The 14,633-nt window shown below is 35.0% G+C and overlaps 1 protein-coding gene across 1 annotated transcript in view; it reads right to left on the bottom strand.

Moving 5' to 3' along the window:
* Window positions 1-1,291: 1,291 nt before the first annotated feature.
* LOC129257420 (TBC1 domain family member 5-like) overlaps window positions 1,292-14,633 on the bottom strand; it is a 37,933-nt gene continuing 24,591 nt past the window's right edge. Inside the window, 5 exon segments of the mRNA XM_064096849.1 lie at window positions 1,292-5,513; window positions 6,744-6,823; window positions 7,552-7,654; window positions 8,781-8,974; window positions 13,300-13,537. Of these exon segments, the coding sequence (XP_063952919.1) occupies window positions 5,064-5,513; window positions 6,744-6,823; window positions 7,552-7,654; window positions 8,781-8,974; window positions 13,300-13,537 (1,065 nt within the window). The 3' untranslated portion in view covers window positions 1,292-5,063.

Below are 14,633 nucleotides of genomic sequence, written 5' to 3'. Positions count from 1 at the left end.
GATGGTCGTGGTGATACTGGTGGTGATGATTATGGTAACGGTGGTGGTGATGATTAACGCGATGGTGGTGGTGATGACTATGACGATGGTGATGATTGTCACGGTGGTGATGACGATGGTGATGATTATGATGATGGTAGTGGTGATGATTATGATGATGGTAGTGTTGATGATTATGATGATGATTATGATAATGGTGATGATTATGATAATGGTGATGATTATGGCGATGGAAGTGGTGATGATTATGATTATGGCGATGGTGGTGATGATAGTGATGGTGGAGGTAATGTTTTTTGCGATAGTGGAGGTGATGTTAATGACGATGGTGGTGTTTATGGTGGAGGCGATGATAATGACGATGGTGGTAATCACTGGCGGAAAGTGAAGACTTTTTATTCTTGTCAATTTACTCGTGGACAAATGTCCTTAATTTTTGGTTGGTTGAACCTTTTTTGGTGCCCCCTCCCCCTTTGGAAAATCCTGGATCCGCCCCTGGTGGTGGTGATAATTACGATGGTGATGATTACGGTGATGATTATGACGATGGTGGTGGTGACGATGATAGTACTTATAGTGATGATTAAAATAATGATGGTAATTATGGTGATAATATTTATGGTGATGATGCTTCACTGATAATTGCAATAACTGATTTGAATGTTAGACAATTGTAAATGATATGGTAATGGTGATGATAATAATATGACAATAGCTTTAGTGATAGCTGATTTTCCTCTTTTTTCGCTGTGGGGGGGGGGGCAAGTCCTCGCACCCCTCCGATCCTTTCACAGACGAATTTCCTCTTATCCATTCTTTTTAACTTCCATTTCTTATAAAAATAAATAGGAGAAAATAATCTAATAAGTGATAACACCTGTTACCTTAACCTAAGCTCGAGGAAAGAGGCTGTGCTTTTTATTAATTTATCTTTTCCCTTTCTATTTTCCCTCTCTTCAATTACCTTTTTTCTTTTCTTTACGCTCTTTCCTCATGCATTTTCTATCCCTTCTCCTTCCTTATCCCCCTTCTATTTCTTTTCCCACTCCGTTTCGATCCTTTTCATGTTCTTTCTTTTCTTTCCATCTTCGTATTCTTTCCACTCGCCACATTTTTTTTGGGGGGGGGGGCGTGGGGGTGGAGACAAGCAAGTACCCCTCGCCAACGTGGAATGACAAGCGCTGTTGATAAATCAATAGCCAAGTAACAAGACAAACAAACACACTGTCAACGTGAAATTCTCTTCCTCACGATTCTCAAAAAATTACATATTCATACATTTTTTTATTGATTTTGTTTTGTTTAATATATATTCTTAAAATCTTTTGAATGCATGAATGCTATTTGGATAAAACCTTCTTTTTTTAAACAATGTATTTTTTTATATTTAACAACCTTGCCTGTATGCTACATGTTGTTACTAGGCTGAAGAGTGACAGTAAAGGCGACTTATTACACATATATATAGCAGTGGTAACAATTCGCAACAAATACCATGAAATGTGAAAAAGAACTTTCCTTCAAATCATTGCACAAATTTTAGTAAATTGAAGTGATAACATCACTTGATGCATATCTTATAATTATTATAAAACAAAATAATCATTTGTCCTGCAAACAGCGATAATCATTAACGCAACTTCTTCCAATTATTTCACCCTTACACATTGACGTTACTCTACAATCAATACTGCACAGAAGTCGTTGTATTGTGGGGGTATAATAAATGCCCTAAATTAAAAACTTGAATAAATGCATAGTATTTTGTTCATATATCAAGCCATCACTTATTTGTGTACAAAAGTTACATTACCTAAAGACCCATATCAACATAGATAACACATACATGAACATGATGGAATGAGGAAAAAAATATTATAACTATACAGTAATCAAACAGTACATAATCGGAATTCATAATCAAGACATTTCAAAGGTGATACGAAACCCCAAAACAAATACATATTTTCCTTTTTTTTTCATAAATATCGTTTGGATCATTAAAGTGTATATCAAGGTTCTCATGTACCCAATGAGATTAATAATGATAATATTATTTCACTTTAACATATTGCTTACTACATCACAACAATATCTCTAAGCACCTTCATCCCGGTGGTTGGATCCTGGCTTGTCCGCAAACCTTTTATGCACTTTCTCCGCTCCCTGGAGGAGCACTTTAACAAGAGTGTCCAACCTCAATTAACTTCTGATCCACTCTATTTCTTTCACACAAGAACACTACCAAAGTAATAAATATCATAAATGGAAATTCATTGATTTTAACATCTGAAATGTTCATATGAGCAGACAATAACATGTGTTGACTTGACGAACAAATAAATGTTTTCATGATGAGAACAATGAGTACATAATGTACTAAAAATTACATATTTAAGAACAAGAAAAGAATCATATACATAGACACTATTTTCCAAATTAAATAGCTTTTCTGCAGAAGGAAGCTGAGATTCATACCAACAAATTATGATTACAAACAGGTTCATGAAACAACTGCTCATTGTAAATTTCATTTGTTGGTAATTGTTAGTTCACACACTTTATTTCCAAGTAATGTTGTGCTTCAAAACATAAAAAAAAACATTTTCCTCCCTAAATATCCATATATAATACTTCATATGATTTCTCAATATGCTTGTCAAGATAAAACCAAATCAATTAAAAAAATGTTCTTTCAGTACTCTTAGGGGTGCATTTTCTAATCCAGGACCTCAGACTTTGGACCTCTCGGTTCCAGATATTACCATTCTGTCATGGTTGACCACATATCATGCGCCTTAAACAGAGGTTTGTCCACATTCCGTTATTTATTTTGTTCTATGTAAATGTCGGGGAAAGGGGTAAGACGCTTCTGGGATTCCTGCATGAAAGATGTGACTACAGACATGAAGGTATATACAGACCTGCCAACCTTCTACAACAACAAAAAGTATTCTTAGAAGGAAAAAATTATCTTTGACAAAAAAGGAGTATTTTTAAAAATTTGTCTCAAAGTAACAATCAACAGCCTGTTGTAGTGAGATCGGTGAAAAAACATGACATGACTCTACTTGAAAACTTGATAATTCACCATTTTAAACATGTGCTCGTAGGCAGAAATTTACTTGTTCTTTACATGCAACAAGTTACTAGCCAGACAGTGATTTTTACCGGTCTGGGACCGTCGGACCGGCGCTAGTCTCGCGCGCTGTGTATAATGATATTCCATGATCGGAAATTTAAAAAAAAAGTAACAAATCGTACAAAAAAAGTATTGGCGTATTCATAGCAAAAAAAGAGGAACAAATACTCTAAACAGGGAATGGTTGGCATGTCTGTATACCATCACACTCTCAGCACCGAGACATGGATCCCAATCCAGCAGGTGCTCAATAGAAAGAGGCATTGAGGACAAGTAGATATGTCTTTGGACTATGCACCACAGGGTCAGGGATTCAAGACCAACAGCCACACTTCTGTCCTTTGGCAAGCAGTCTCCAGCCAAGTGTAGAAAATGGGGACCCGGTCTACAGGAAGAAATTCCTTGAATTCTTGAGAGCCTAGGCAGTCCAGCTAAAGCCAGGGTAATGACATCATTGTCATGTTAAGCAGGACCCGATAGGTAAACAGTTTTGGGAAATGAAGGGGCTACTCTGGGAAAATATGGCGTTACTTTTATTATTATCATTATCATCATAAAGCAGAGGAAGACATTATCAACAAAAAGTTTGAAACAAATGCAGAAAAAAAAATCTGTAAAAGTTCCCTTTTATTTGATGACAGGTTTAATATACCAAGGGCAGCCACCACAATTACAATCGCCAATATGACAAGCGATGAATCAAAATCAACTATCCATAATCTATCCAATAATTTTGGTTGCAAACTGCCAACCAGGGAGCCTGTTTCATAAAGCTCTTTGTAATTTATGCTCAAAATTGTGAAAATCTGGTGACCTTTCTTGTAGAAACTGATACAAAATTTTCATTGGAGTTGATTTAGCTGAAGATAGGTTCATCTGTATTTTGTAAAGATGCTTGTAACTTACAAAACAGCTGATCAGTCAGCCATTGGGTGAAATGTTATCGAGGAAATCAATGCTATGACATAATCATCAGTCACCCTTTAGAAAGGTAATTTACGATTTTCTTGGATGAATCATAAAAACTCCTGCCAATAGCACACTGTAGGTCACTATGATTTATAATTATTACTTCTAGTTTGCTTGTTTGTTTGTTTATTTCCCCTATATTAGCCCATTGTTTCGTTTTACTCTATCTATCTTTCTTTTTTTTCAATGTTATTTGTTGTTCACTCTTTATGTATGTCTTATATTTACTTGTATCATGGTGGTGCCCCACCCACAAGTTTTTTAAATGAAAACTTCCAGGGGCTCCCACTCCCATGTTTTTATCTAATTTGTATATACCTGTATTTTTATGATTGATTGATTGAAATAAATTTTGAATTGAATTGAATTTTTCTTTTTAATTGAAATCAGTATTTACCTCAGTTTATCACTCTCCATACGATGTTTTTTTTTCCTTTTGCTAAGACAGCATGAATGATTATAAACAAGCAACCAGATGACTAATGATTTAACGTCCTGTGGATAAATGCCTTCACACCAAATGGCAATCAAATCCAGGTTACTGGAGTAGATTATGAATTCATCGCTCTACCAATTGAGCAATCACACCGCCCTGAGATTGCAATATGGAACAGACTTATGCTTTTTTTAAAACTGTACATCATTATAATGCTTCATTTGGAATATTTTCAAGTAAATGTACATGAATGATGACTACGGTCTTTCATAGAAATCTTGATAGAATGTCAAAAACAGACAGATTGTCAAAAACACAATTATTACTACAAAATAGTATTCTTTTCATTTGAAAATATATGTACAACATACCTTTCTTTGTTTTTGACAAAATAAAAAATATCTTCTTCACAGAGATGCATCCTTTTAACTCTTATCTACATCATTTTCACACATATAGAGCTTTGTATTCTATCACAGTCCAACATTTTTGAGGGGGTTAATTTCAAAGTGACTGTTATGAGTCAAATAAGGGGTGACTATTGCACTTTATATTTCCATTTTCTTTGTCTTCTTCATCAAGTCCTCCAGACAAAAATTCCCCTTCTTTCACTTCATTTGTGTTGAATGGATTCACCCTTACACTCCTCTGACCAATCACAGAAGCCTTATCCTGTAGCTCCGCCCCCTCTGTGCCTAGACTGACTGTGGTTGGCTGCTGGGAGCTGTCACTCACACGTGAATCTTTAGAGTGATTATCAGGCCCTGCCCCTGAACTTTCATGGATGGATCTCATTGGCGCATCACTGTTGCTGTTGTTATTGGTACTGTGAAAGATGGACTCTGATTGGTTATCCTGAGTGAATGACTCCGCCCCTTGTGAGTAGTGATCATCATTGATGTTGATTTCATCAGGTTCTATGAGGCCTTGGGTGAATTTTAACTTGCCATTCAAAATATCTTTCACCTTTGAGAGACAAAGAAAAGAAAAACTGAGAAATTAATCCAAGAATAATCTACTTATTCATTTTTTATTATTTATTTTTCTGCAGGGTTGGCCTGCTGTTTTATGAAGTGCTCTTTAAAGGTGTCCTGCAGTTAAACAAACACCATCCTACATCATAATACAAAATAGCTAACAATAAGGTAACATCATACACAACAAACATTAAGCATTGATCATAGATAAATAATTTACAAAATGGCAATGATCCAAGAAAATATGAATGATTTTAGTAACAAATAAATGATGTAGTAAACTAACTGAGCTTTGTAACTTGCAAAAAAAAAGTCATAACACATAGTGACATCATTCACACCAATTCTTGCATTCGGCACTCATAGTCACAGCCGAAATATGAAATGATACTTTATTATGCTCCAGTTTCAGGCATGAAATATGATGGTATTTGTAATTGTATCTATAACTTCTTGGTTTACCAAATGAGACAGATGATAACAAATATGCACAGCTCTCCAACACAACTCTTTTCATACAGACAATTAATTCTCCTTGCACTTGAATAGAATTACTTACAAGCAATGTACAAGTTTGCAGGCATAGAACAAAAGGGACAATTTCTATTCTATAAATGTTGAAATACTGATTGTGTAATTGTACCTATATCTTCTTAGTTTACCAAATGAGACAGATGATAACAAATATGCACAGCTTTCCAACACAACTCTTCATATAGACAATTAATTCTCCTTGCACTTGAATAGAATTACTTACAAGCAATGTACAAGTTTGCAGGCATAGAACAAAAGGGACAATTTCTATTCAGTATGTATGTATTTGCATTTTTTATTCATTCATTTTCTGTTCACAAAAATACAAACAAAGTGACATAACATGAAAATCCAAATATACCACAACGCATATCAATCATAATAATTCATGGCAAAATAAAAGGGATAAACTTGAACTTAGCTACACAGAAGTGACTTTGTCAAAGTAAAAAAAAAAACACAGAATGGAGGTGCTTTCCAAGAACAGCCTTGCTTGAATGTGAGGCAAGCCCTTGAGAAGTAGTTTCAGTACAAAGATGATACATTTTAACAAACCTGATATGGAAAATGACGGAGAGGGACGGAAGACAATCTTATAAAAAAGGCTATATACAAAATCTATACGTATAATCTTACAGATAATTATTTGCGTGAAACATGAAGTCAATGGAAGACACCTTCATACCTGTTTAAGTCCAGCTAATGAAACAAAGAGTTCATCATCTGTCTCAAGATTAAGCTGCAGCAAACCATCTTGCATTTGGACTAAAGTAAAAGGAAAATAGTGATAAAAATGAATACACAAAAACAAAGGTTTTAGGCAAGACAAATAATATATGAGAGATTCAAATATTATCTTCATCTAACTGCTCAATCAGCTCCCTTCCTGCTGATGTATCACAAAAGTTCCTCTTTTTCTTCTTTTTAAAATATAAATATGAGTGTTTATTTAGTTTCATGATTAAGATAACAACAACAACAAATAATAAGAATCACTAAAACTATAGATGACTCTGCCAAAGTCAAACATCTTGGGACCATAAAAATATGTGTGAATTAGGCAAAAGTTGTCTCAGGCAAAATTTGACTTAGTAGATGTTATTAACACATGGTTCATAAATTTTGGTCCAAAATAATACTTTGAGTAGCCAATCAAATGGAAGGTTGATTGCTGCAGAGTCAACTGTCATTATGATACTACAAGTCAATGAGTACAAATTACATAAATATACTACTACAAATACTACTACTACTGCTGTTAGGAGACCAAATGGATGTAGAAAAATTAGAATTAGACCATGCAGGATGAGACCAAATGGAAAGTAGATAAAGCGGGTGTAGAGCAATCAGCAATTAACTGTACATATCACAATGTCATCTTATCAATAAAGGATACATTGATTGATGAAAATTCAAATGATTACATTTTCAGCTGGAGAGCATTCTAAGGAATAAAACCTACCTCTAAACTGGAGAAATGATTTTAAACTTACAAATATGAGCTTCCATCTTAGACGCACAATATCTACACAACGTTTGCAATTCATTGAATCTACTCTGTAATACTGCTAGCTGCTGTTCAGTCTCTGGATCAGGCTAAGCATAGGATTAGAAGAAAAAACAAAAAAGAGTTAAATATCTACGAATACTTGCATGGTAACAAAGGCCATGCAAAGGACAGTCATTCCTAATGACAGACAGTCAAGCCGCCAGAACATCAAGACTCCTACTCACATCCATGCTCTACTGCCAATCTATTCATTGACCGTTTCCACTCCTAGGACTTCTAAACTCATCTCCACTCATCTACTCTTATATCCTTAAAGTCATCAATTCCCATCTTCACCTTATATCAATCTCGCATTCACCTTTCTCTTTCTCGCCTTTCAACTTACATCTTTATCACGGCATGGTGACCCATCAACCTCCTCTTCATTAAGAGTGAATACGGTAATGATTTTTTAAATTTCATAATCACATAAAATAACTCACTACATATAATTCATTCAGGTCATTAAACAGCAATGTCTCCTCAGAAAATATCTTTCTCACAAATAACAATCTGCATATGGATGTCACACCATTCATAAGTCCAGATTCTAGCTTAAACTTGAAGTTTACAAGCCAGTATCACAAAGGACACTCTAAACAGCACCATCTCTAAAACTAAACTGCACATCTAGACCCTGGATTTTTACCTTAGGATGCATCATGATTATAATGTAGTATTATATTACATACCTACTAAAATGATCAATATTTTCCACTTGTCTACAAAACATTCATATCATATATTCACCAAGAAATAATCTTGCATGCTTCAAAGCATAATTATTCTTCAATACAGACTGAATTAACACCATGATTTATTTCACCACACATTTACAATAACCACCCAACCGTACAGTCGATTTCTTTATACCCCTTCAAACTTTGTATGACAGGGGCTACAATTACACTTCCTTATGGAGCACTTAATACTTTCTTTATCAGACTAGGTGCTCTACACTAAAATAAATAAAATTGTAAATGCAAGCAAAACATTTCCACTGTGGAAAATAAAAATGAATTGAACTGAATTGAAGAATGCAGCATAATCTAATTATCCTGGTTATATCTAGAATAACCGCTGAAACAAACTCTAAAGTTTTTTTATATTTGTACATCATAAAATACTACTGTATGGTCCGTAAAAAAGAAAGATTATTGACTACAAACTCACTTTTTTGCTTGCACTCCTTGGCTTAGTAAAGATCTTTGGTTGTACAGGTGCTTGTTTCTCTACCTTCGTAAGACCCTCTGTACTGGAGCTCAGTGTCTCCATACTAGCAATACTAGGTTTGGTTAGCACCTTGAGATCTCGCTTCTGAATGTCGGTCACGAGATCAGAGGGCTGGGCCAAAGGATGGGGTAGATCTTTCAAAATAAACATTAAAGATAAATGCAAGTTGTGGTAAGGATTTCAAAACGAGTTTTCACAAAATCAAATGACCACTTAAGTGTTTCTATGTACAAGTATACATTGTAAACATAAGTAATATTTGCCAAAAGATTCTGGAAGAAAACGTGTAATTTGCTGAGAAATGAGCAAGATACAATTAGCATTCCAGAAAGATGTTGGGTCTTTTTCTAAACATTAATAATACACTGTCCCACATGTGCTTATCAGTGATGGCAATCTTCAGTATGACTGTTTTAACTGGTTTAAACCTATGTTAATATATCAGAGCTACATCTATTGTGACAATGGAACTTAATCTATGGTGAGTTTCTCCTGAAATATCTGTTTACTGCAAACTTCTCTCTTTTAACTTTTACAGACATTGCCTTTTTTGTATCAAGACAAAGTACAGAACACTATATAGCAAGTGATTTATTATGATCCTTTTAGCTTATTTTCATTCATATTCAGTTCAAAAGGTCTGAAGAATAACAATATCGGATTCCAAGTAAAATACTGGAAATATGATTCCAAAAGAAACAAAAGAAAACAAGTCATTGCATTTCTTGAAGTGTCTTCTTGTTTATGTTATATTCAATTTTTATCAACATTATAAGGATTAAATTTTCCTTCAGATGTAACATAAATAACTGTGGCATTGCCCATAGAATAGCTACCTGATTATAAAAACTCCACTAAATCCATTTACCATTGTTTGCAAACGTTTAAGACCAACAAAAAATGTGTGTGTACAGGCTCATGTATTTATTGTAATATACTGTAATAGTTTCATGAAATCTGGCCTTTGTTGGAGTTCATTCTGTGTCAGTGTTGTAGTGCCTTGATGCTCGGCCTTGGCCTTAAGGCGACTTAAGGCCTACTTTTTCAAAGCCTTGGCCTTGAACATTCAAGCCTTGGCCTTGAGAGGGCCTTGGCCTTGGCCTTGAGGATTTCGAGCCTTGAAATTTAAAGGCATTTTCAAGGCATTTTCAAGGCTTTTTCAAGGTATTTTGTACTTTCATTTGTTTTTATATAAGTAATTATATAAATGTTTCAATTGTTCTGTATATCTTACGACCCTTAATACTACCAGTCAGCAGTAGCAGCAACAGTAGTAAGTGTATTTAGCAGTGCCATCCATTGCAATTATCAATAATTATCATCACATAATTATGTATCAAAGAGAAGTGATGAAAATTACCATTATTTATTGGTAATATGTTGTAATCATGACTAATGATGATAATGACAATATCAATAATAATGATAATAATAATTATGATAAGGATTATAGTGATTTTATGACAGGAATAATTCTGACAGATCTGACTGCAATTTTGACAACAATTTTCATACTTTAAAAATAGCTTACTCTTAAGAATGATAACAAGGTTGATTTCTATTCCAATAGGGTTTTCCTTGTATTATTTTATTTGACCAATAAGAATGTTTTAAGTCTTAATGATATTCTGAAAAGATTTGGTAAACTTGAACACAATCTTCAATTTTGTCATTTCCAAATGGGCTATGTCAATGGCATGATGAGCCAAAAAAATTGAGGGGCTAAGCATGGCATACAGAGCAAAATTTCTGCCCCCAAAAAGTTGAGAGTGATTGAAGCGAGCAAGTGAGCATAATTTTCACCCGTTTACTATTAGAAAAGCTAATTTTGTGATATATTGTGAAGATATGTTAAGATAATGATATCACATTTAAACATATCAAACGTATTAAAAACAATACATTTTAGATTCCAAAATCACAAAATTTTGGATCACGCTCTCATAAATTATTGTCCAGTAAGGTTCTCATTCCATTTACACAAAAGAAAATGCTTAGAATGTCCAGATTTCAGGTTGGAATATCACAAATTTTTGAGCTCGCACTTTGCGCTTGCATTATTTGATTGGTGAGGTACATGTATATCCTATAAAAAAATATGAGTCACTAAATGCAGTATATCCTATAAAAAAATATGAGTCACTAAATGCAGTCCAGAACAGCTTCCTTTTCTGGTCAGTAAAACTTTCAGCTCGCGCTCGCGTTAATTCTTTAGTAAGATGCAAATCTTTTTCATGAGTACAAAAACAGCTCGGAATATTTAAATTTCATTTCTTATTACACAAAATGTCCAGAAGTTTGAGCTCGTGATTCGTGCTGGCAACATCTCGCAAGGATGCCCTTTTAACAGTGATTAGCACCATAATTGACAAACAAGTGGAATGCCTCTGGCCGTCTCACCTGCATCACGCGATTCAATATAGCAGCAGTGCTGATTTTGAAACTACTATAACTCGCACAAGATGTTCAGTGATACTTGGTTACTCTTATTTCCACGTTTTATGAACTAGACCAATACACTTATAGAGATATGATGGCAATTCAACAAATACTCCCAACATGGCCAAAGTTCTTTGACCTTACATGACCTTTGACCTTGATCATGTGACCTGAAACTCGCACAGGATGTTCAGTGATACTTGATTACTATTATGTCCAAGTTTTATGAACTAGACCAACACACTTTCAAATTTATGGCTGTAATTCAACAAATACCCCAATTTGGCCAAAGTTCATTGACCCTAAATGACCTTTGACCTTGATCATGTGACCTGAAACTTGCACAGGATGTTCAGTAATACTTGATTATTATTATGTCCAAGTTTCATGAATCAGATCCATAAACTTTCAAAGTTATGATGGTAATTCAACAGATACCCCCAATTCGGCCAAAGTTCATTGACCCTAAATGACCTTTGACCTTGGTCATGTGATGTGAAACTCAAGCAGGATGTTCAGTGATACTTGATTAACCTTATGTATAAGTTTCATGAACTAGGTCCATATATTTTCTAAGTTATGATGACATTTCAAAAACTTAACCTTAGGTTAAGATTTTGATGTTGATTCCCCCAACATGGTCTAAGTTCATTGACCCTAAATGACCTTTGACCTTGGTCATGTGACATGAAACTCAGGCAGGATGTTCAGTAATACTTGATTAACCTTATGGCCAAGTTTCATGAACTAGGTCCATATACTTTCTAAGTTATGCTGTCATTTCAAAAACTTAACCTCAGGTTAAGATTTGGTGTTGACGCCGCCGCCGCCGTCGCCGTCGCCGTCGCCGCCGCCGCCGCCGCCGTCGGAAAAGCGGCGCCTATAGTCTCACTCTGCTATGCAGGTGAGACAAAAATCGAGTTTTTACAACTTCAGAATTGATTTTTTTTTCAAAACCGCTTGCTCGCTACACTTTCTAGCAGAAAATTAAAGCCTAATTCAAAATATCTGTCTTATCAATTAGAAATCACTTAAAAAAGGCTTTGCTGAATTTAATTTCTACAAAACACACAACTTCTTCCACAGTTTATAATCTCATTTTGAAAATATCTGTTTGCACCAAAATGCTCATTTATACAATGTACTTATACTGTAAGTGCATTTTTAGGCTTTGACCCCCCCAAACCAAAATACATTCTGCCTCTCCTATCCCAGGGAATGGAGAAAGACATACATTGAGAATGGGCATGCCAGGATCAGATCACCTTGGTAATAATAATTATTGCAATGTGAATCACCTAGAAAAATAATTAAATGTACAAAGGTAACTATATATTTATTTCAATATTATGTCTAAATCTACATGATCTATCATGAAATTATTTTTGTTTTGAATGTACAAATGTCAAAATTTTTGCTCGCTCACACCTTTTATACATTTTGTCCGGTGTGTCATGTCTGCCGCCTACGCATTGTTGTCTACTCTCAATGTTCCATATATTGAAAGATTGAAATGCCTTGGCCTTGGCCTTGGCCTTGAGGTTTTCAGGCCTTGGCCTTGGCCTTGGGTTACACCATGCCTTGGCCTCGGCCTTGGGTATTGAAGCCTTGGCCTTGGGTATTAAAGCCTTGGCCTTGGAGGTTTGAGCCTTGACTACAACACTGTTCTGTGTTAGACTTGAATGGTTAAAGGGAAATTAGTTAAGACATTTTCCACTAGCTTGACTAATCCTTTTGTTTTAAAAAGTGTTTTTATGTCAAAACGTTTTTTGTAAAAAAGCAAAAGGATTAGTCCAGCTATTGGACAATTCCTTTAAACTAATTTCCCTTTAACCATTCAAATCAAATATGGAATCAACATGAACAATATATATATATATATATATATATATATATATATATATAGGCAAGTCTTTAATGAAACTATCTATTTCAGTAAAATAGAATTATATACATGTGCCATATACACACAAATTTTCAGGTGGTCTTAAACTTTTGCAAATAATGGTAAAATACCTACCTTCTGTTGTCTTAGATTTAGACCCCTTATCCTTGGTACCATTGGCCCCCTTCCCGATCCTCCTCAGACTATTAAACCCCTGACTGACTGCCGATGAAGTTTTTTTGGCCACACCCACCCCACCAGCCGGTGTTGGTTTCTTGGAGACGGTGACGTTCCCTCGTGTGGTGGAGATGACGTTACCTGTTTTCATCTGGGCGTAGATTTGGAACTGGTAGTTTGCCTGCCTGGGGTTGTTCTTTATATATAAAAAAAAGAAAGTATATGATATATCAAAAGAAAGTTGTTAATACATAAATCAGTCTCCAGACTATTTTACAATGTTTTTCATGCAATAAACCAAAATGAATTGATATTAATTGAATCAGTTCCTTTAATGCATCTGATAAACCCCATCACTGTGATCATAAGCCATGTCTGGGGAGTATTTCATCAAGAGTTTTGCCAGCGGGTTTCAGTTGCTCTCAGCCTCAGCCAATAAGATGCAAGGATTTCAAGTAGCTTATTTAAAACATTTGTCAGTGATAATCATTCAATCAGTTGTGGCAATTTTGTGTAATGTGGGGGGAGAGACATATCAGACCATGTGAGTTCTTTCAAAATAAATCGAAATAAAGTCAAGTATGTACTTTATACGACGCACAACTTCTTGTTCGTTCCAGGGTGGTGATTGACGGTTATGTGTCATAAACGAAATGTCTTCTAAAAAAGTGGAATTGTCCCTCCAGCACTAAGAACTTCAATAGTTTATTTTCCGAACATAATCAGTTCATTTTCACATTTATCTTTCGGACAGGTGGGCAAATACAATATCAATTTTAAAAAATGGGAAAATAAAAGGGGAAATATATACTTTAAAAGTCGAGAGGGGGTGGGTATGCCCCCAGGACTGCCACCTATGTGTGAAACACGCTCCAGGTGATAAAGGCTATATCCTGGTGTTAATTAGATGACTTAATACCCTACAGAAATCATTATGCACTTATTGGAGGTGGTCCATTCATAAAGCCTATTGTGCATTTATCCCTGCAATCAATTTACACCTTGCACTTGCAGTATACTCCGCAAAAGGGGCAAATTGTAAAGAAATTCCAGAGGTCTTTGACTACAACAGTAGGAGTCAGCTGGCTCCATAATGGGTAAATACAAGATTACCTGGTAAATTAATTATACAGGGTGGTTTTTCTCATCAAACAAAAAAGATAAGGATTTAGAGAGCCATTGAACTTGGTAGAAGGTGATAGATGAATAAAGCTTTATTGGGTTAGATTAGAGGTCTATGGAATTGATCCAAAATCACTGGAAGTTTGAATAGATGCAATGGATCTATTGAA

Source organism: Lytechinus pictus, chromosome 3 (assembly GCF_037042905.1).
Source record: "Lytechinus pictus isolate F3 Inbred chromosome 3, Lp3.0, whole genome shotgun sequence".
NCBI lineage: Eukaryota > Metazoa > Echinodermata > Echinoidea > Temnopleuroida > Toxopneustidae > Lytechinus > Lytechinus pictus.
This window is presented reverse-complemented; position numbering and strand designations above follow the sequence as displayed.